At 44.5% G+C, this 23,501-nt stretch overlaps 1 protein-coding gene across 1 annotated transcript in view; it reads left to right on the top strand.

Annotated features, from left to right (window-relative positions):
• Positions 1-16,208, top strand: part of MXD1 (MAX dimerization protein 1) — a 28,388-nt gene extending 12,180 nt beyond the window's left edge. The window contains exons 4-6 of the mRNA XM_023223974.2: positions 8,680-8,794; positions 10,509-10,668; positions 11,374-16,208. Coding sequence (XP_023079742.1) covers positions 8,680-8,794; positions 10,509-10,668; positions 11,374-11,561 — 463 coding nt within the window. The 3' untranslated portion in view covers positions 11,562-16,208. The remainder of the gene's footprint in view (positions 1-8,679; positions 8,795-10,508; positions 10,669-11,373) is intronic.
• The last annotated feature ends 7,293 nt before the right edge of the window (positions 16,209-23,501 follow it).

Consider the following 23,501-nt stretch of genomic DNA (forward strand, 5'->3'; position numbering starts at 1 on the left):
TTCTGGAATGGTGCATATGCAGCTCTTGCTGGAATTAGGTGCCTGGTCTAGAGCTACTACCTCTGCCAGAGTCTTCTGATCCTGGGACAGAAGATTTCTGTGTGGCTCCATGGGGAAGACTCCACAGCCCAGTCTAAGCTGTTATTTCCATTTGGTCAAACAGTATTTCAGTGGCATCTGGTCTGGCATGAGAAACTAATTCAGTCAGGTCTCTTCTGGAAGAATATTCTAATTGATTACAGGTCCCTGTGGTTGTTCCTTTTGGATTTTGATTTTTCAAATGACCAAGTCCCTTATATTGGAAGGGCTGGGGCCTGACTTTTGTGCTGGGCCTGAGTTGTGGTATGTGTTGCATCACTCTTACTGTTTCTGAACTTTCTTGACCACATTCAGATTTCACTCTGGGATGTTGTAACAAGTCCATGTTTGTTGCAGCATGGGGTAAGGTTATTACGAAGGAGAGACACAGGGATCAGTGTATAAATCCAGTCTATATTGATGGTCTGGAGAAGAACTCACATTTGTACCACAAGAATCATCTTTCTTGTACTATAACCTTTGAGTAGATGACACCTGCCTTTGGCAAGACTTGGAGGAGAGACACACGCTGGTCATTTGACCAATTTCCAGTCTCCTACCTGGAACTCTGGGGCTACTCCCTGACTTTTTGTCATAGGCATTAATAGTCAAACAGTGGGATAGAGCCAACAAGTAACGATTATAATATATATGTTGCATTTGAAAATTAGGCTCTAAAAAGGAAATGTTAATGAGGTGTACTTATGTATTTTATACTTTAATAAAGAAGTGATCTTCTCCAAAATGTAGCCACTGTGAACTGCTATTTATGTGTTATTCACTGAGTATATTAATATCTTTGTATTTTCTACAAAGATTTATCAACACAACTGTGAGAAATCTTCAAAACCTTTTAGGGTTCCAATTAAGTTGGTAATAATGATGCACTTGGCAATTGTTTATAAAAGGATCATTTTAGAAAAAGAAGGAAAGTATTTTTTCCCTTTTCAAAGCATGACTTGTCATCTTCACCTGGTAGGGCTTTGTTCTCAATGCAGAATCTCTTGTGACCCTTGACACTTTAAGGGATTAATTTTACGAGTCCCATTAATAAGACTTGTTCCTTCTTATTTTTTACTAAATACCTTCTTTTCCTTATTATACAGCTCATACATACCCATATCTAAAATTATTTTTGTTCAACTTCCAATTACCTTATAGGATTTAAGATGGTATTTAATTGGGTAAGTCTGTGCCCGCACTGAGATAGGTGATAAAATGGTGAAACCTCAAAATAGGCTACCCTGTTTAGGGTGATCTATTTGGAAAGGAAAAGAAAGTTATGATAGGCTATGAAAACTTGGAAATAAGTTAAGTCAGATGGGATGTTTGAGGGTGAAGAAAAAGAAAGAACATGTTTGGTAAGAACAAAGGGGAGCCCATTCTATAACTTTAGGTGGGAGCTGATATCTGTCAGGGTTTGAATGTAGCTCCTACAAATCATTCTGCAATAATTCATCTACATGTTTGAGCACTCCAACTAAATTTTAGTTACCTCAAAGGCAGGGACTTGATCTTACTCAATATTGTATCCCAAGACTAGCTGGGGGCACTGGCTCACACCTGTAATCCCAGCACTTTAGGAGGCTGAGGTGGGAAGATCAGTTGAGCCCAGGAATTCAGGACCAGCCTGGGCAACATAGTGAGACCCATCTGTACCAAAAAAAAAATTAATTAATTAGTTGGGCGTGGTGGCGTGCACCTGTAGTCCCAGCTACTCAGGAGGCTGAGGTGGGAGGATTGCTTGAGTCTATGAAGTTGAGGCTACAGTGAACTGTGATGGCACCAGTACACTCCAGCCTGGTTGACAATGCAGAAAAAAAAAAAAAAAAAAGAAAATATAGCCTGGGACCTAAGAAAGCAGCAGAACATAACATAATAGATTTTTTTTTCTTTTTTTGAGACAGAGTCTTGCTCCGTCGCCAGGCTGGAGTGCAGTGGCACAATCTCAGCTCACTGCAACCTCTGCCTCCCAAGTTCAAACGATTCTCGTACCTCAGCCTCCTAAGTAGCTGGGATTACAGATGTGCGCCACCACACCTGGCTAATTTTTGTATTGTTAGTAGAAATGGGGTTTTGCCATGTTGCCCAGGCTGGTCTCGAACTCCTGGCCTCAAGTGATCCACCCACCTCGGCCTCCCAAAGTGATGGGATTACAGGCGTAAGCCACCGCGCCCTGCCCAGCCTGTTACACTTTCAATAAAGAGAAGTAATCACAGATAACAGTGCTTCCCTCAAACACACACACACATACCCACACACCCCTCATTTGGTACCACTTCTGGTCTTGATTACATCCAAGTCAGGAAGAACTTTAAGGATAGTATATTAAGTACAGGAGGCACTATCTACAGATAGCACCATCTACCTAATAATCCTACTCTGTTGAATCTATTCCCCAATTTGCAGATCTACTAGCCTGAGAGAGATTCATAGATAGAATCAAGGAAGCATGGTCTGTGAAGAGCTACCGACAGAATTGTCTGAGACACGCAGGTTAGCCCAGGTGCCTTCTATCAGTGCCAAAGCTCTGGTAGGAGCTGGTGCCTCAGACAGCTCGGCACCTTCTTCATTAATAACTTCCTTCACTTGGATATTTACTTTCCGTAATTCATGGCTGGCAAGAGTTAAGGAAGACTAACAACAGAAATATGTGGTATCTGCATATATTTTATATTTAAATCTTTAATCTGTTTGGAATTTATTTTGATGTTAACCTCCTCACTCTCTTGCCATTTTCTGAGTAATCCATTCTTTCCCCAAGGATTTATGGCGTTATCTCCTTTATGTGCTAAATTCCTATCTATTCTTAGGTCTGTTTCTGGGGATTTCTATCCTGTTCACTTGATTTGTCTGCCTATTCCTGTATTAGTACTACACTGTTTTTAATTATTGAAGCTTTATAATACAATTTAATATCTGGTACAGCACATTCTTCCTCATTATTTTTCTTTTTCAAAAATGTTGGCAGTGTCTCACACATCTATTCTTCTAGATGAAGTGTAGTCCCAGCATTAAAAAGAACATTGTTGGGAGTTTTTTTCTTGGAATTGTGTTAAATTTGTAAACAAACTTGGGGAACATTGACATTTTTTGTTTGGAGGGTTCATATCCAGGAATCTGCTATTTTTTTCATTTACTCAAATATTCTTGTGTCTTTCAACAGAAAGTTTTATAGTTTTCTTCCCATAGATCCTTCCCAACCTGTTTTAAATTTGCTCCTCAGTATGTTATACTTTCTTCTTGCTATTGCACGTGAGATATTTTAAGATCTGTGTGCTTGAACTTCGCAAGTCAATACGTATTTGCCTCTATTTTTATTTTCCTTTGGCCCTTGCAGTAGAGATCAAGGAGGCAGGCCCAGGCTCTTCAGAATGCTTGCTCCTGCAGCAAGCAGAAGTGAAGCAGCTGCCTCTCTCCCAACCTTGGAATCCTTTCTACCCCTGCCTCTCCATGATGTGAATAAGAAATAAAGGAATCTTTTATTTTGCATTCATTGACTTTATAAAACCCTTGCTAATTTTGTAAATGTAAAGATATAGTACTTTTAGCATAAGCATTTTCTGTGTTTCCACAGAAAATGGATTAGATTTTCCATTAACTATTTTAATGACAAAAGATGTCCATTTTCTTCAAGGAAGTATTCAGAAAAGTGGATTTTGCCAGATAGCCTCTGTCTGCCTAGTGAGACATTTTTGAGTTCCTATTGATTGTAAAAGGAATATTATAGGGCCATTATTATCTGTGTTTGCTCACAGTAAATCTCCTTCTACAGAGGAAGCTAAGATTGAAAGGATAACTGCTACCACATACAGAACCTTGTCTCAGTCAGTACCCACGGCAGCCCTCCCAGGGAGGCGCTTGTCATCCTCTTTCTACTGATAAGGAAACTGAGGCTACACAGAGTTAAGTAATTTGCTCAAGGTCACACAGGAAGTAAGTGGCAGAGCCAGGATCTCAAACATTTACTGGTTTTTTAATACTAATTTTTAATTTTTGTGGCTATGTGGTAGGTGTGTATATTTATGGGGTACATGAGGTGTTTGATACAGGCATGCAGTGCATAATAACCACATCACATAAAATGTAGTGTTCATCCCCTCAAGCATTTATCCTCTGTGTTACAAACCATCCAGTTCTACTCTTCCAGTTATTTAAAAATATACAATTAAATTATTTTGACTATAGTTACCCTGTTGTGCTATCAAATACTAGGTGTTATTCATTCTTCCAAGCTATTTTTTTTTTAACCCATTAACCATCCCCATCTCCTCCCCACCCCCACTACCTTTCCCAGCTTCTGGTAACCCTCCTACTCTCTATGTCTGTGAGTTCAATTGCTTTGATTTTTACATCCAACAAATAAGTGAGAATATGCAATGTTTGTCTTTCTGTGCCTAGCTTATTTCATTTAACCTAATGATCTCCAATTCTATCCATGTTGTTGCAAATGACAGGATCCCATTCTTTTTATGGCTGAATATTGCTCCATTATGTATATGTACCACATTTCTCCAGGCATTTACTCTTAATCACTGCATTAATGTTTGGTTGCATAGTGACTAAAAGAGTCAGAATATTTTTAAAAATTTTTAAATAAAAATCAATAAAATTTGGGATACTTAAAACTTACTGAGGAGAATCTATAGTTGTATCTAAATTCGTTATTACTAGTTATAGGCCATACTTGCTTGGGAGCATGACTTATTATAGTTCAAAGATTGGTTTCTTTATGCCGCTGTAGACCAAAGGTTTATCAGCCTATTCAGAATAATTAAAGTTATATTTCTGAAGAGTCAGAAGGTGAAGTTTGTTAAAGTTCATGACCTAAGTACAAAGCAGTGTGGATCAGTGCTAAAGGAAGAGGCAGCCAGGAAGCTGGGAGGTAGCTCTTGGCAACAGAGTGAAGACTGTCTGAAGAAGATGTGATCGGAGGAGAGCCAACTGCAGGGGTCAGATTGAGGTGTTGGGTGGCTTCCTGTTAAGGATATATAGCAAAACCCCTGCTAGTTCCCCAAACGGGAGTTTGACCTTGTTTAAAATGGGACAGCAGGGCAGGGAAGTAGTCAGAACTGAGAAGAGAATGCTGAGATGGGTGTTTGTTCTGCTTGTTTTGGATCTGGGAGCTCCGTGGGTACTCAGGGCTGGCAGAGGGATTCTAGATCCCAGGAGTTTGTGTGTCTGTATGTGTGTCTGTGTGTCTGTGTGTGTCAGGGTTGGAGAGCCTTGGTAGGAGCTGTACGTAACAGAGGGGTCTGTTTGCTTTTTTTGGTTCGGGGATTGGATTTCACTACTATATGATGGAACTGAGTCTACTTAATGTATTTCATTGCTCTCCTGTGGTTGGCCCGGGCACCAGTGTGGGGATGTCTGCAGGCAGTGGCATGTGGGCAGGGGGCAGCCATCAGGCTGCAGCTGTGAGGCGCCGGAGAAGGCCAAGGCAGACCCTGCCAAAGACAGAGTTGGCTTTGGGTCTCTGCAAAAATCCAGAAAGAATTCTGGTCCTATTTTTGTAGAACTAGGCCAGAAGACACTGAATGAACAAGTATTAGCCTCAGCTGGAATTAGTCAAATGGCTTATTTCTAGTTTTACAACTAGGAGTGTTCTTTGGAAACCCACATTTAGGTAGTGAAAATTGCACTTTCTGGGCAAGACTCCTATAAGGCTAGAAATGACAATGCTTCAAAAGATGACTTTATTATATTTTTATCAGTGAACAAACTTCCTAAAAAAATTCACACACTCATATCTGCATATAAACCAACATCATAAAAATGCTAATATGACAATCATGCAGACTGAATCATGCAGTCTTTGCAAATAACAAGCTGACTGAAAAATATCCAAATGTAATTTTAATTTTTGAACTTTTTCTTCTAATTTGAAAATTAGCTCACACCTGTAATGCCAGCACTTTGGGAGGCTGAGGAAGGTGGATCGCTTGAGGTCAGGAGTTCGACACCAGCCTGGCCAACATGGTGAAACCCCATCTCTACTAAAAATACAAAAATTAGCCGGACGTGGTGGCCGGCGCCTGTAATCCCAGCTACTCAGGAGGCTGAGGCAGGAGAATCTGTTGAGCCTGGGAGGCAGAGGTTGCCGTGAGCTGAGATCACGCCACTGTACTCCAGCCTGGGCAACAATAGCGAGAACTCCGTCTCAAAAATAGAAAAAGAAAAAATTAGTCTATAAGTTTTATGACAAGAAATAGACAAATTTATAAATGTATAAATTATACTTTCTCCTAGTGTTTCTAATAACATCTATTTTCATGGCTCTTGTTGAAGAATATTATCCAAGATTAACAAGTATGTTTTACATACAAGTTTTCTTCCCTTCCCCTCCCCGTCCCCACCTGTTGTAGTAGTGGGAGGAGCAAACCTGTAACGTGAGTCTTTGCTATGACTGCCACATGGACAGGTTTTCAGAACAAGTGAAAGACTTACAAAATAGTAAAGCCCTTGTCCCATTACCTCTTCCTAGCTCAGAAATGAATGCTGTACTCCCGAAGCTTGCCAAACCTTAGAGTGCCCTTGGAGAGTTCAGGACTACTTCCTCATGACCTAGAGGAGGCAGGAGGCTCGGAAGGAAGGAAGTCTAATGCCTCGCTTACTAGACCTGCCTTGGGGGAACATCCTGAAGTCTCCCTGGAGAGTGTGAATTGACTTCGTACATTAATATCATGCATATTCACCTGTCCTATAGCTTTCTGAAGCCATTTCCTTTTTTTGGTCTACATTTCAACTTTTGCTATTCCAGTACAATTCTTTTTTTTTTTTTTTTGAGACGGAGTCTTGCTCTGTGGCCCAGGCTGGAGTGCAGTGGCCAGATCTCAACTCACTGCAAGCTCCGCCTCCCGGGTTTATGCCATTCTCCTGCCTCAGCCTCCGGAGTAGCTGGGACTACAGGCGCCCGCCACCTCGCCCGGCTAGTTTTTTGTATTTTTTTTTAGTAGAGACGGGGTTTCACCATGTTAGCCAGGATGGTCTCGATCTCCTGACCTCGTGATCCGCCCGTCTCGGCCTCCCAAAGTGCTGGGATTATAGGCTTGAGCCACCGCGCCCGGCCCCAGTACAATTCTTAAGAGGAAAAACGGCATACCTATAAGGCATTGCATTGTTTCCCAATTCAGCTGGAGGGTAGCCTCCTAGACTCCAGGGAGCTCTGCTCCAAGTAGGTTGTGTGTGGGCAATGAATGTTATCTAAAACCTGAAGACTCTGAGCACTGCTGAAGGTGCAAAGATGCAGTAGAGATGGACTCTGTCCTCTAGAAGCTTAAAGTCTAGTTGAATAGATGACATAATCCATTCAGCAAACACTTATTAAGCACATGTGTGTTTGAGGCACTGTGGCAGCACAGCAATGATTAAGCTGCAGTCCTGACTTTCTAAGGAGACTGCAGTGAATCGTTAAGTAACAATTACAAAACAATTCAGGCAGTACAGTGAACTTCCCAGTGAATAGTATAAACAAGTGGTGCTCAGAAAATAGAGGAATCACTGTGAGCTAGGATGGCTTGGGAAGGCTTTAAGGAGGTGGTAAGCTTAAGCAAAAACCCCAAATCTCGGCTGTTTCTTACATTCACAGAATCTTCCAGGTTCTAGAATAAAGCACAAACCATTTCAAGGAAATGTAAATTTCTAAATTGGAGCAACTCTCGTGCTCTCTCTTCAGTCAGTTGCCATGTCTGCTTCTTCATCTAGCTCTTTTCCCTCTCCCACTCCGTGCTGTTGCATCGGTCTGACATACTCCAAGAACAAAAAGTATAAAAAATGACTCAGTAAAAACCCCCCTCGCTTCCTTCCTTGTCTCTGTCTGACTGTTCCTTGCCTTCTGCCAGCCTAGCCAGTTTCTTATGTGTCATTCCAGAGTTTGTCTACATACAAGAAAACATGAATATAGATTCTTGTTTTCCTCCGCCTTTAAGATAGCATGGTATACTCACAGTTTGGAATCTTGCTTTTCTCCACTTCACAATATATCTGGAAAATCTTTCCTAATAGGACATAAAGCACATTCTCATTCTTTTTGGTAGCTACATAGTACTCCACGGTGTGGATATAGCATAATTTATTTAACCAGTTCCCTCCTGGCTGGTCATTTGGGTTGTTTCAATCTTTGCTATTACAAATAAAGCTTCAACAAATAACTCCACAGATATATATGCTCCTTGACTTAATGATGGGGTTATGTCTCAAGAAGCCCATCATAAAAAAAAAAATCCCAAGTCTAATATGCATTTAATACTTCAATAAACTCATTATAAATTTTAAAAAATTGTAAGTTGAACCATCGTGAATCAGGGATCATTGCTGTATATAGTATTTACACATGTGAATGACCATAAAATAGCAGATATTATTCCCTACCCCAACGCTTGTATTATCAACAGACTTAGCTTTGAAAACCTTGGATTTTGCTTCTCATTGGTTTTCACCAGAATGGTCTGGTTCAAAATATGTTTATTCAGCAAGAGGTCATTGGTAGCATTTGCCATAGCAAGGCCTGGGCAACTTCACACTCTTTTAGAACTCATTCTGATGGGGTGCTTCTGGCCGACTGTGAAACTCTCAGATGCTACCGTGGTCTTGTTTTCATAGACGGGCTCATCTTCGCTTGTGCCTGGAGAAGCTGAAGGGGCTGGTACCACTTGGACCCGAATCAAGTCGACACACTACGTTGAGTTTATTAACAAAAGCCAAATTGCACATAAAGGTAAGTGTATTGTTGGGATGCTGCTTTATCCTTACCTGTTCAGTGAGGGTTTATCTGTTGTTATATCTCCAGGACAGTCCTCTCCCCTGAACTCCTCCAGTATGGCTATTGGATGAATCACAGGTACCTCAAATGCAACATGTTAAAAACCTAGCTGAGTGTTTCTCACTCCCATGCACCAGAGGTTAAATGGTCCATCCAACTCTCCATCCAGTTGTACAAGCCAGAAACTCAGGAGTCCTTGATAGCTCCTGCTCCTTAACCATATATCTAGGCCATCTCCAAGGCCTAAATATTTTACAGCCTGGTCTACTTCCATCTTCATCCCCACTGTCTACTGCAATAAAATCCTCAGAGGTCTCCCTGTATCCCTCTGGGTCCCTCCCGTCTGCTTTCCATGCTTCCTGAGAACAGTCCTTTCAAGGTGCAAATCAACATGTGACCTTGTTTAAAATTCTTCTGTGGCTCAGGACAAGCTCTGTCACCTGGCCTGCCCCAGGCTCTGCCTTGCCTGGTCCTCACCTGCCTCTGCAGCACCATCTTGTTCCCCAATTCCCCTTTCTCCAGCTCTTCTTCCAGTCCCTGGCACTGTCATATTGTCTTACTTTAGGGCCTTTGTCCATGCTGTTCCCTTCTACTTATTCTTCAGATCACAGTGCAAGTCTCTCTAGCTCAGAGAATCCTTCGCTGACTTTCCCGACTCAAGTGACCTCCTTCCTGTGACAGGTGGTCCAGGCACTGGGTATCTCTTAGCCCTGTCATAACTGACATTTGACAGTGGTTTGTGTGACCACTGGGTTGTCTCAGTCCTTAGACTGTATGCTCCACGAGGCAGGGGACTGGGTCTTTGTGCTCACCTCGCAGCCCCAGCACCTCCCAGGGTGTTGGGCACAGAGTTGACACTCTGTATGCTGCCTGAATAGCAAAGGGTAAGGGGAGTTGGATTCAAAGTCTGCAGAGCCAAAATCCCTGTTTAGCATGTTCGTATAATCATATTATAGTTGGACAAATGTTACTTTAATTATGGTTAGTAGCCTACATTCATGACAATTCTGGGAGAAAACCTCTATTTAAAGCAAAACAGCTACAATTAAACAATCTTCTTAATTATCTGAAGAATATGAGAAGCTAGGGGGCAGATTTGTAAAAATGAGTATTATATGGAAATGTGTTTTCTAAACTCTTCTGTTGGACAAATTAGAATCAGGACATCAAAAGGGACTATTATTTCCTGCTAACAAACAGAAGTTAATTGAGATTTGGCATGACACAAAAAAGTGCTTATGTAATTGGGACATGTACTTGAATAAACATAGTTTTAAATGGAAGCATGTTTCTTAAGCTCCCATCACGTGCAGTTTTCTAGTTCAGAGATCAGGTGTTCAGAGGATCGCTGCAAACAAGGGAGATCAGGTTGGGGGCTGCTGCCTGCAGTCTTTTTGATACTAAAACTGAGGGCTACCAGGGTGCCACCATGTGTCCCAGAATCCCTGTGACAGGACAAGTACCCCCAGCACTGGCGATGCTGAAGAGTCAGACGAAGCCAGGAGTCACTGGCCAGTCGACTTCTGTCTCAGGGAGAAGCTTGACGAGTGGCACCAGAAGGCGTCTGAAGAAGTTTGGCGCATTCTACTGCTAGAAAGGAAGACGCGGGGGGCATTGACCATTTAGAAATCTCCCTGTGGGGCCCAACAACTACCCCTTTGACTTGCAGAAACTTGAAGATTGTGACAGAAAAGCCGTTCACCAAATAGACCAGCTTCAGCGAGAGCAGCGACACCTGAAGAGGCAGCTGGAGAAACTGGGCATTGAGAGGATCCGGATGGACAGCATCGGCTCCACCGTCTCCTCGGAGCGCTCCGACTCCGACAGGGGTGAGCCCCTCTCGCTCTCCTCCTGTCTCCCTTGTCCTCTCCCACTTCCAGAGCAGGGGTTCAGTGCTGCGGACAGGAGGCAGAGTGTAAGAAGAACTAAGACATTGGGTATGATGTAGAGAGGTCGAACAGTGTGACCTCCAGTGACAGGTTCCTCCTCCCTGCTAACAGTTAGGTGACAACCCACAGAAGGGTTTGATTGGGGTTGGTTTTCAGCCTGAGTTTGTTTTGTTTTGTTTTGAGACAGAATCTTGCTCTGTCACCCAGGCTGGAATGCAGTGGTGTGATCTTGGCTCACTGCAACCTCTGCCTCCCGGGTTCAAGTGATTCCACTGCCTCAGCCTCCCAAGCAGCTGGGATTACAGGCACACACCACAATGCCTGGCTAATTTTTGTATTTTTGTAGAGATGAGGGTTTCACCATGTTGGCCAGGCTGGTCTCAAACTCATGACCTCAAGTAATCCACCCACCTTGGCCTCCCAAAGTGCTGGGATTACAGGCGTGAGCCATCACGCCCGGCCAAATTTTTGTATTAGTAGAAATGGGGTGTCACCATGTTGGCCCAGCTGGTCTCAAACTCCTAACCTCAAGTGATCCACCCGCCTCAACCTCCCAAAGTGCTGGGATTACAAGCATGAGCCACTGCGCCTGAGTTTTCTGCAGAGCACTTTCATCAGTGTTCTTCTCTCTTGTCCTCCCTGCAGAAGAAATCGACGTTGACGTGGAGAGCACGGACTATCTCACGGGTGATCTGGACTGGAGCAGCAGCAGCGTGAGCGACTCTGACGAGCAGGGCAGCATGCAGAGCCTCGGCAGTGATGAGGGCTATTCCAGCGCCAGCATCAAGAGAATAAAGCTGCAGGACAGTCACAAGGCATGTCTTGGTCTCTAAGAGAGTGGGCACTGCAGCTGCCTCCTTGAAGGTTCTCCCTGTTGGTTCTGATTAGGTAACGTATTGGACCTGCCCACAACTCCCTTGCACGTAAACTTCAGTGTCCCACCTTGACCAAAATCAGCTTTGTAACTGTTTTCAAGGAAGTGCTTAGGATTGTGGGCTTCTGATTGCATCCACTAGCTTCTCTTTTACTCGCCATAAAAATTTGTCTCTGAGAGACTATACATTCCAATCAATTTGAAGCATCCAAGAATTCTTAGACCGAGTAAGCAATGTCCACATCTCAGCAGTCCCCCTCTTTGCTCTCCTCGTGTCCTCTCCCAGACCTTTCTTCCAGTTTTCTGGCTTACTATGTTACTTGCCTAGGAGGAACGTCCAAGTGTGTCTTGTACTTAGGAAACTGAAGGAAACAAACTTTTGAAATTGAGATCCTGATCTCAGAACTCCAAAGTAAGCTTTGAAAGCGGCATTTAAGAGCACTTAACCATGGACCTCACCACCAGTGAGGAAGTCAGGAATACCTCTAGAAAACATGCCCTTCACACTGCGCATGCTCATTCCCCCGACGCACTGCGTGTGGATGGGAGCAGTATTTCTCACTTTAAAATGGACACCGTGATAGTGTGTCTTTGGGGTTGCACAGCTCATCAAAGTTCCAAATTGTTTGTTCTCACAAACAAAACGGTACAATCTATTCTTGTGCGATGTTCTTGGGACCTCGTTGTGTTCTGCTATCTCGAGGCACATTCTCCCCTCCAACTTTGTTAATGCTACTTGTCTCTGGAACGTTTTTTTTTCCTACCTCAGAGATAAATGAGATCTCCATTTCCCACTTAACACAAAGTGATTATCCTTTTTTTTCCCCCAAATAAGTGACATTTGGTCCAATTATAATCTATTTTCCTATTGAACTTTCAGCAATAACTGAGCTGTGGCACTAGCAGAGCTAGTAGCCATTATCAGTGAAAGAAAAAGTCCACGTTTCTACTCTGTTGCAGGTGAACAGGAGAGGATGGTACACCGTTACTAGAACTCCTCTCCTTATTGATTATTTTTGGACACACCCAGAAACTTCTTTATGGAGGCTTTTGGGTTGATAGTTTAAAAGGCTGATTTTTCTTTTTGGTTATGATTTCTCCCTTAAGTGATCTCCGACTTTGTAGCATTTTTATTTAAGCTAAAACAGAGCACATGTATATGTACATAAGACACATTAAATCTATAAATACTATTTATTCATTTTATATAAACTAATGTAATGGAAAATAAATTCTTATGACTTTGTGCTTTTATAGATGTTCTAGAAACTTTGTATGTAGGTATCTACAAAATTAGTTCATTCCCCTGAATATTTTTGCATTCATATTTTTGAGGTCTTGATGTTTTCAGCCTCTGGCGAATCTTTTTCATTGAATTTGAACCATTTGTAAAATCTGTGATGCTGAAGCAGAGTGTGTCACAAAGTGATGAGAACATTCCTAAAATCCATGGACGCACTGCGACCTAAGGGCTCAGTGGCTGACTCGGCCGCGGGCAGCCACCCCGCCGCGTGCCTGCTGGCCTGCGGTCACTCGCACACCACAGCCTGAAGCTCCCCCAGCGTCTGCACCTCGCACACAGCTAAGGTCAAAGTTCAGACGCACGCCCCACGGAAGCTCATTCTGTGCCCGAAGAGCAATCTCAAAAAGCAAGATTACTTTTATGTGTTTTAAAAAATGATTCTTTAATGTATTTTTCTAAATGTTCTAATTGGAAGTAGTGGATTCTTAAATGATTCCAAAATCATCTGTAATTCTTCTTTGTTTTTTCTTCATTTCAGCTTTGGCTGGGGGGAGGGGCAGGTGACACAAAGGATTTTTTTTTTTCTTTTTTAATTTTTGGAATCTTTTCCAACAACCAGCTAAAGATTTGCACTGAAATACAACTTGTATGCCTTTTGCATTTTTAAAGCCTGCTTCCTGGATTTTAAGCAGAGTGATGGTGTTCACAGAGCCAGCTCAGCCTGTAACATGTTTGAAAAAGATATGTCTGCACTTTGAGGTCCCTTTTGAATGCCATTCACTAGACCTCTCAAGCATTTTGTTTCATTGCTACATCCAAGCGCCTCACAAGTCCACGATGCGGGTCAGCATCGAAAGCTCAAGACTTTGGAAAAAGCTTGTGGGCTTGCACTGGGGGAGGGAAGGGAACAAAATTTGTGTACTTCTTTGTTTAATTTAGAAATAAGGCATCCAAGAGATGCCATTATTTTCTGTGTTTCGATTGTTGTGCCTTTGAGTTAAACTGCATTTTTGTCTTTTGGTTGAAATCTGAAATGTACTGTCCCAATATAAAACAGTAATTATTTGACCTTTGCACTGTTTGTCTGGTCCTTTTCAATTTGATTGCATATAAATGTGGAACTTGATAGATCTCTATATTTTTAATGCACTTGTGATAAACTGACAGCAGGGTTAGACATTACTTTCAAAGCTCAAGGTAGACCGAGTCAGCATGCTAGACAGGCTTCTCTCTCTAACCAAAACTGTAATCTTCAGGACCAGCAAACTCAGCCCAAGGCAGCTAATCCCCTGACCCCATCCTCCCCGCTGCTGCTGACCGGCAGCCCTGGTTTGCCAGTCTCTCCTCTCTCATTCACTGATCCACCAGCCTGACTGCTAAGAGCTATAGTCTTTTTAGTTGTTTTGTCTTTTTAAGCAAGATGAAAACCTTTCTAGTAGGGATTTGGGGTTGGGAGGGGATGGGCAAAGATATAAACCCCAGCCTTTAAGACTTTGACAATTGTACGTAAATATAGACGTGTATAAATATAGGCACATGCATATTTTTATGTGAAAGTTGATTTTAAAAAACTAAAAAAATCTAAACTGCACTCTTATTGATACCATCATAGTGCAAGTGGGAAAAATAAGAGTACGCAGTCTAATTTAATTTCATTCAGTGAGAAAATATATATGTGTGCTTCTGTAACATCCTGAAAACATAGCTTTCCATCCCCTGTTGGCTTTGAATGGTGGGCCGAGCACCCAGGGTGTCTTTATTTTGGTTCTCTTTTGCTAAGCAGAGATCTTGAATTCTTCAAGGTGCTGATAGCAACTGCTGGCTCCTTTCTGTAGTCACACACCTAATGCTAGTTTAGTGATTCAAAACACATCACATTTTTAGGCAGGACCTAGATTTTCCCGGTCAACCCAAGATGAAAATAATTTCAGTGTTGATTCAGAACTGAACATGAAGTAGGCCCTCATCCTGCAGTTGGCCACTTGAGTGTTTTTTTGTTTTGTTTATTTTGTAAGGTGGGCATTTTCCTTTAACCTCTACTTTTTCAAAAGCAACAAAGGGGCCTCGACCTAGGTTTCCTATGGGCCTCTCTTCTGCATCCCCAAAGTGGCCAAGAGCAAATCCTGGGGGGTAAGAAAAAAGAAAAAAGTATAAACTAGGTAGGACTGTGATGCTCAAAATAACCGTCTAGCAATATCTTAGAGCTTGAGAATGGATTTTGTGGGCTTATTTCTTCTTGCCTCTTCCCCATCCTGTCAAGAGAACTTATCTTTGAAAAGTGTCTATACACACACACACACACACCACACATTATTGTTTAGGTTTTTATACCATACTGTATTGGCAGGAATACCACTATCATTGTCCTTTACAGTCTACTTCTTCCCCCAAGTCTTGGTCTTTTTTTATTTTTTATTTTTTCATGAACCACACAGGAGACTTTAAAATCCTGGTCTTTTCTGTTTCTTCTTTGTTTCCCCAAGTTTGTCTGCCCCCCTTTGCCTTCCCTGAGTGTTGAACATCAGGTAGTAAAAGGCTAAACGCAATTTCCTGCACGTCAATCTATTCTTTTCCTATGTTTGACTCCGGTGCAACGTGTTTAGCGTGTCTAGTAGCTGGCTACTCCTATTTAAAAACTCTTCCTGGTACAAGACAACCCAAAGGCCCTTTTCCATGAGGTGGTTTTCTCATTCTACATCCTCTGATATCTATAGACTGTAGGATGCTTTGCTTTCAAAGATAACTGGGTTAGAGGGTGGGGTGTGCAATAGGTGATTTATCATGATTTTTTTCATTATCAATATTACATGGATGATTTTTCTCAGATTCTTCTGAAAGAAGAAATTGACAGGCACTGCTAGATTCAGCTATTGAATGGCTGAAGAGATTATCTGACCTTCTGTCAAAATCATAAAGTGAGAAATCATAAGGCACCCAATTTTAAGATTTATCCAGATTTTTACATTTTGATTTCTTCTCTCTGGGGGGTGGCAAGTTGAGGGAGCATTCTTCATTTTAGCTTTTACCCGACAACCAAACTTGCCTTTACCCCCATCCCTAGAACTGGTGCTCTTGGAATATTGCTGTTACCATCATTTTGGGGGGGCCATCTTCCTCATGCTACATACAGCCTGACAGGGGAGCAGCAGATGAAAGGGCATGCTATTCTGTTTCCAGATGTTTCTTTATGTAAATATGACGCCAATGTAAATCCTGTGTCAAGACCATAGAGAATGGTGCTTTTTACTACAGTTAGCACATGCATTTTTAGAAACTACATGTTTTAGAGAATCTTTGCTGTGTATATGTAAACTGTATTGTTCAACCGTTAACAAATAATAAATTATTTCATTATTAAAGAAATTGTGGTCTTTCCGATGTTTTGTATCCCAGTTTACCCTTTCATGGTTGTCCTTGCAGAACTGCGTTCATCAGATTTCTTTTTTTCTTTTAATTTAAGGGAAACATCACTAGCTAAAAGTTTTCAGCCCTTGGAGCCTGTGATGAGGATTGAGATTGTGTGGCTCCAGTGAGCCCATTTGTTGATCAGAATTAGCCACAGTCCCACCCTCTCCACTGCCCCATCATCCCCCCTACTGGTTTCACCTGCTGGTTCACTTACTCTTGGCTGACTTGCCCTTTGTTTTGGGTGTCTCTGATGATGCAGGCAGTGCACTGGGGCTGTAAGCACTGCCAAGACTTCCGCGTCTTTCAAGCAGCCTGTAGCCTGGGAAAGAGACGCACACAATTTAATGCGGTGTAATTAGTGGTGGAATAAATTTGTACGGTAAAGCTCCATGAGAAGTCAGAGTTGGTGCATTCGAGCTAGGCCCTGGAGGAAGAGTGAGTGTTTGCTGGGAAAGGAGCATTACTGGGAAGGAGAACATCCAGGGCAGTTGAGGCAGGTGCTTAGGCAGGGCCCAGCTTTGTGGGGCAGCGGTGTGGCCTGGAGGCTGGGGCACGTGGAAGGAAAAACCTCGTGGATTGCACAACTCACTGAGAGGAGAGAGGCATTGGCTGAGGATGTTCTTTCTTTTACATACTAACCCATTTGGTTAGTATACATTTATTCATTCACTGAACAAATGCGGCTTGAGCACCCGCTCCGTATCAGGCTGTGTCCTAAAGGTGAGAACACATCTAAGAACAGCACACAAACCCCCTGCCTCATGCTGCCACCTTTCCAGCGTGAGTCTCACTGGCGCTCAAGTCCTCATCTTGGCAAGTTCACCAAGTGCAGTGTGTCTTCCTGTTTTTGTTACACCAGGAGAGCACTTTTTCAGAGTCAAGAGGAAGGAAAAAGTTGTCTTTCTCCTTGTTGACCAGTGTCTTCTTCTTCTAAAAACCACCTAAAAGTTTTGAAAGTTTTTTATGGTGCCCTATGAGTTAACTACATTGGCATTGTGCCTGCAGGGCTGATGAAAAAGGAACTTTCTGGTACTGCTACTTCGGAAAGTGGCCTGCCTTGTCTGCTTTCTCCAAAGAGTAGGGGTGGCAGCTGGGCCCTTTTAGGATGTGTGATTCTAGGATCCATCACCGTAGACAAGCTCCAGATGGAACCCACCTAATAGTGCGTTGGTCACAACCTCAACAAAAGCTACGTTCTCTACAGCATCAGGATCCCTTGTTTACTGTGGTTGTGGAGAGGAAGCTTTGAAGTGTGGATAATTAGAAAGACAGCTTTCACATAAAATAGCCTCCCCCACAAGATGACAAATCTTATTTCCGAAGTTTCCTGACTTGTTCACAGTAGCTGGATGAAAAAATATCACTTGTTATAATGCTGTAAGGGCCCATGTAATAATGAGGGTCAACCCACATTTACTGAGTGCTAAGGGCTGAGTGCACCACTGCCCTCTGTGAACCTTCACATTGGCTCTGGGAGGGGAGCGCTAGCGTTATCCAAACTTGACAGGTGAGGAAGCTGAGGGAGAGAGAAGTGAGGCATTTTACCCCAAGCCCACAGAGCTAGTGAGGGGTGGGACTGGAAGCGTCAGCAGCCTGGCTGCTGAGTCCCATACTCCCTTGCCCCAATTTTTACAAGAGCTGTGCCAAATTGTCATCAGTCTTCCATATACAGCATCTTTTCCTTTTTAAGCCTTTGAACGAGGCTACCTATTTTCTATGGAGGGGACCTTAGATTCCAGACAGTGGAGCAGAAAACTGGAAATTCACAATGCAATTACTAAGCCATGGCTCTCCTCTCAAACTTAACTTCCCTCTGTGCCTATTGTGAAGAAGGACCTCCTACTACTGATCTCCTGGGGATCTGGTGGGAGTAAACCAGCATGCTCTCAGAGGAAGACACTCTCTCTATCCCATGTCTTCTTGGTGGCGAACCCTGTGACATTGCTTATTTATTCAACCAGTATTTACCATACACGACTCCTACTTAAGCCTTGGGGTCTCCATTACCCAGTGCAGTTTTGGTCCACCTCTACTATGTCACTATGACCTAGATGAGAAGGGCCACACCAAGGCTCTCTGCCAAGAGATTATGGAAGGCCCATTGCCCACTTAGGCCTTCCCGTCAATAAAGGATACTTAGGCCTGTAGTCCCAGCTACTCTGGAGGCTGAGATGGGAGGATGGGATTCCAGGAGGTCAAGGCTTCTGTGAGCTATCATTGTACCACTGCACTTCAGCCTGGGTGACAGAGCAAGACCCTGTCTCAAAAAACTAAAACTAAAAAAGCAAACCCTTGTAACCTGCACATGCACCCCCTGAATCTAAAACAAAAGTTGGAATTATTTAAAAATATATATAAAAGGAAAGGACATTCGGCTTCCAGTGGCCAAGGGCCCTACAGGCAGGGTCTCTGCAGGCAGTATTGCTCAGGGCTCAGGCCAAACTGGGTGGCAAGGCAGCTCCCTGCCCACTCTGTTCCATGCAGAATTCTGGAGTCATTGCCTCTGTGAGTTTCTCTGTGGGACTGGATGAGGTAGATGTGGCTGCTGGCTGCTAGCTGGGTTGAACATGTTGCCCAGAGGAAAGGGAAGCTTTATGTTGGGACAGAGTGACTAACCCCCTTTCAGGAAGACGGCAGGGCAGGCTCTAACTGGCTGAAGCTTCCGGGAGCCTCCCGGGCTGTGGGTGAAGGCAGCGTGTCTGGTGAAGACAGGCTAAGGATTTAATGGGACAGGCAAACCATCTCATCCAAAGGGATGACCACAGGAAGAGCCAGCACAGAGGCCAAGGGCATGCACCTGAGGCCAGGTCAGAGCGGGTGGACTGGGGGTATTGGAGCTGGAGAGGCCCACTCAGGCCCTGGAGAAAAGGGAGGGGGTTTTTCTAGGACGCTCTTGGCCTCGCCTGGGGGCAGAGGTGAGGAAGACAGTCAATGCAGGGAGCTCTGTGTCAGAAACATGTCTGCCTTCAAAGAAAGCAGCCATCCTGGAGGAGAAGGCACCTGGGAGGGCCTGAGGGATAAGGGAAAGAAAGAAAGGCACAGGCCAACCAACCCCATTGGCCAGCCAGATGGCTGGACTGGGTGACACCTGGAGGCAGCCCCCAGCCATGTACAGGGGCCAGTAGGCATGGGAGACCCAGCGTCTGCTGGGGAGTCCGTTTAGTTACAAGCAGAACATCCAACACACTCGCCTTGCCACGCTGATACTGTCATCCCCCGGAAGGTGGAAAACACCATTGCTGCGAAGCTTTCAAGCCAATAATGACCAACAGAGACGAATAGGCTGGCCAAGTAGAAACAGAAACTCGGGGGGAGTGCCCATGTCCCCTAGGTACCCCGGAAGGTGGTCCTGGGTGATGGTCACATGCACAGACTCTGGTCAAATGGAGCTAAGGGTCGATGCCAACTCCACCCTTACACCCTAGGTGACCCCAAGCAAGTATCTGGGGCTCTACCGACCCGGTCTGTAGAGTGAGGATAATAACAGCACGTACTTCCCAGGGCTGCTGGGGGGATTAAGTAAGGTAAAGTATGCAAACGGCTTTTCCCCATGCCTGACATGCAGAAAGCATTCAGTACATATGAGCAATTACGATCATTTTCCCAGCCAAGGAGAGAACGTTCGAACACTGTCTGGCACGTGACTTGGATTTTCAGAATACGAAATTCCAACACTCAGAGAAGAAAGAAGCTTGGAAGGGAAAATTACACTAGAGGGTGGGGAAGTGTTCAAATATGTCATTCTGACTGTGCTGTTTAGACAACAAACAGTGGGCAGGAAGTGGTTAAACCGAAAGGGGGAGCAGAGGGTGACTCAGGGACAGAATGTGGGCATTGACAGTGGGGGGGTGGGTATTTTCCAGGTGGTACCTCACCTAGGTGCTGTTCGGAAGGTCAAAACGAACCTAAGACCCCTTCAATCCTACAAGGCAGCTCCTCTCATAGAAAGAGAGTCCAGGTCATACAGAGGTGACTCAGAGAAAGAGAGACAGAAGGAAGTCCTTGCTAAAATGCCCGTATGTTGCAAGTATCTCGTCAGAAGAGTGCAAGATGACTTCAGTTCCAGCATTCACATGTACCTTTGCACTACGAATTCAGAATAACAGTAGCTAGACCTCTACCAAGACAGGAACAACTCTACACTTCCAGTGTGACCTCTGAGCAACTGCAGAGGTTGTGACAATTCTTGGCTACTTTGCAGTTAATAACCTTGGTCAAAGAAGCCACCAGTCAATGCAGACTAGCACAGGGCATGGAACGACATGGGGCCCAGAAGAGGTATCAGTGGAAGTGTAAAGAGATAATCAGGATAGAACCTTGCCCTGCTTTCTCGTCACCACATTTTCTAATGTCAGCGAAAAGTATTCTTTTGGGACTAATTGCAGCAATCCCATTGCTTTCCCCTGAAAAACAGGTGTGTTTACCTCAGGGAAACAGTGAATCATGCAATAGATCATCTTTCTCTTCTCCCTTTGGCCATCAGGAAACTCAGAGCCAAATTCACACTTCACCTTTAGTAATTTTGTGAGAACCTGTAATTTGCATGTTTGTGACCCAGTTGCCCCTTAGTCTCTTCTCTGGCCTTGACTTTTACTCAACATTTTTCCTATTTTAGTATTTGTAATTTTGGAAGTCACTTCTGATCCACCTTTGTAGGGAACAGGAGGATACTGCCATGCAGAATCACTGTGTAAAATAAAAAACGCTTTGCAAGCAGAGGGAAGTGAGGTTGACTAAGCAGGAGTGAGGTTATTGGGGTCAAGGGTGTGGAAAGGGAAGGTGAGTGTGAGGGGTTTTTTGTTTTTTTGTTTGTTGTTTTGGTTATGGAAACAAACTTGCCAAGGAGTAGGAGGGAGCTGCCCCAGGGCTGGAAACAATCCCTCCTGTCTAGAAGAACTGGGGCTCCTCGGGGGATTTCCAGAGGCCAGAGGCAGTGGCAGTGCTGACCTGGGTCTGAGTCCCCTGTCAGAAACAGGAAGGAATGCCACCCTTTCTCCTCAACTGGAGAAAGTTCATTGGATTGCAAGTAAAGGAGAATAATTGTTCTATGGAACTAGCTTTGAATCCGCTCTGTTACAGATTTGTTGTTGTTGTTGTTGTTGTTTTATTTTGTTTTTTGAGACAGAGTCTCCCTCTGTTGCCCAGGCTGGAGTGCAGTGGCGCAATCTCGGCTCACTGCCAGCTCCGCCTCCTGGGTTCACGCCATTCTCCTGCCTCAGCCTCCCGAGTAGCTGGGACTACAGGCGCCCGCCACCTCGCCCGGCTAATTTTTTGTATTTTTAGTGGAGACGGGGTTTCACCGTGTTAGCCAGGATGGCCTTGACCTCCTGACCTTGTGATCCTCGGCCTCCCAAAGTGCTGGGATTAGAGGCGTGAGCCACCGAGGCTGGCCACAGATTTTTTAAGAGTAAGCTTGGGAGACAGAGGGAGACCCCATATGTAAAAAAAAAATAAAAAAATTAGCTGAGGTGGTGGCCTGTGCCTGTGGTCCTAGCTACTTGGGAGGCTGAGGCGGGAGAACTGCTTGAGCCTAGGGAGGTCGAGGCTGCAGTGAGCCACCATTGCACCACTGCACTCCAGCCCGGGCCACAGAGTGAGACCCTGTCTCAAACAAACAATCAAAATTAATAGCTTGCAAATTTCAATATTTTATTACCCCATCCCTCGGCCCCACCAAGATTAGATTAGCGGAGACAGGTCACTGCAGGAAGCTGTCCAGCAGCATGGAGGGGACACTGTCCTCAGCCTGTTCCAGTCAACCTCAATACAGCCATTTGCAGTCGGGTGTGGATGGCACATTCTCTACGTCTAGGAATGACCCCGTGGTTGCCAGACGGCACTTAGGGCCTCACAGAACCAGGATCCAAAAGTGCTTGACAGGCCGCAGCGGGAGCAGCTTGGACCAGATGCCTTTAGGAGGGATCAGTGGAGGCTCAGGGCCGGCTGGGAAGGCTTGCAGCCACGGAGGGCGGTGCTGAACACCGCGGCGCGCCCTGGAGGAAAGGGGGCGGGCTGCTCCGGCAGAGTGGAGGCCTTTGGTCTCAGGAAGAGGCCCCGAGGGAGGGGGCTGCCCTGCCCCCAGGGCCACCGGACCCCACAGAAGCCTCCGAGCTCCTCTCCCTGTTTCCCTGCTCTGCCCACGCCCCCCGCCTCCCCTGTAAACCCTGCCCTCCCGCAAATGCCGTCCGGCTGACAGCACTCAGGCCTCCCCAGCGGCGGGTCCCCACCTGATCAGGCCCTGGCCACCCCCAGCCCTCTCCTCACTCACTCTTCCCTGGACACCTGGGGGCCCCCACTTGGGACACCTGCCTGGCCGCTCCCCCGGGCACCCTTGCGGCAGACTGCGCTTCAGTCAGGTCTCATTGCAAACGTCCCCGTGTCCTTGAGGACCCCCGACTCCACCTGTATACAATCGCAGCTCCCTGGTCACTTTCTATCTGCTGTCCCCGCAGTGATGCATTTCACTTTCTCTTATCGCCACCTGACACCTTGTATTTTACCTGTTTGATGTTCACATGGAGCTCTGCCGAAGCAGAGACTGCAGGCCCCCTGCGGCTCTGACCCAGTGCCCAGCCTGTGGGTGCTCAGCAATGGCCACTTGTGGATGGATGTGCGAATGAATGAATGAATGAATGAACGAATGAACGAATGAATGCTTTTCAAGAGAGACAGAAGTGAACTTCAGGCTCAAAGCTAAGGCAGAACAAGAGTTTCCAGTATCCTATGGCCCCAAGCAGAGGTGGTGAAACACAGCCAGTGAGGTTTCTACTAAAAACTAAGGACTTGATCACCATCAGAGTTGTACAGTACAGTGAGGGCCACAAAAAATGCCTGGGTTTTGGAAGAATCCAGGTGACTGGTTCAAAAACAAAAGCAATTGGACAGAAAACAATTTGGTTGAGAACAAGTTGCAGCGGAAACAATTCAACCCAAAGGACAATTTGGTCTAAAAGTATACCCCACATTACTTTTCAAAAATTAGAATTTTAATGCAGCATGAAGGTGAATTGCATCATTTTGTGCCTTTTCAAGTATTTTGCTTACATTTCGGGATATTTAGTTTTACCCCGTGCTTTAAATTTCTAGTTATTTTTTTAGTTAACTATTTTCATTCTGTTCATTTTTAACGTTTTTTATCATGATTTGGCACATGTATATGTATTTGTTTGTTTGTGTTTTGAGACAGAGTCTCACTCTTTCGTCCAGGTTGGAGTGCAATGGCACGATCTCAGCTCACTGCAACCTCTG

Source organism: Piliocolobus tephrosceles, chromosome 15 (assembly GCF_002776525.5).
Source record: "Piliocolobus tephrosceles isolate RC106 chromosome 15, ASM277652v3, whole genome shotgun sequence".
NCBI lineage: Eukaryota > Metazoa > Chordata > Mammalia > Primates > Cercopithecidae > Piliocolobus > Piliocolobus tephrosceles.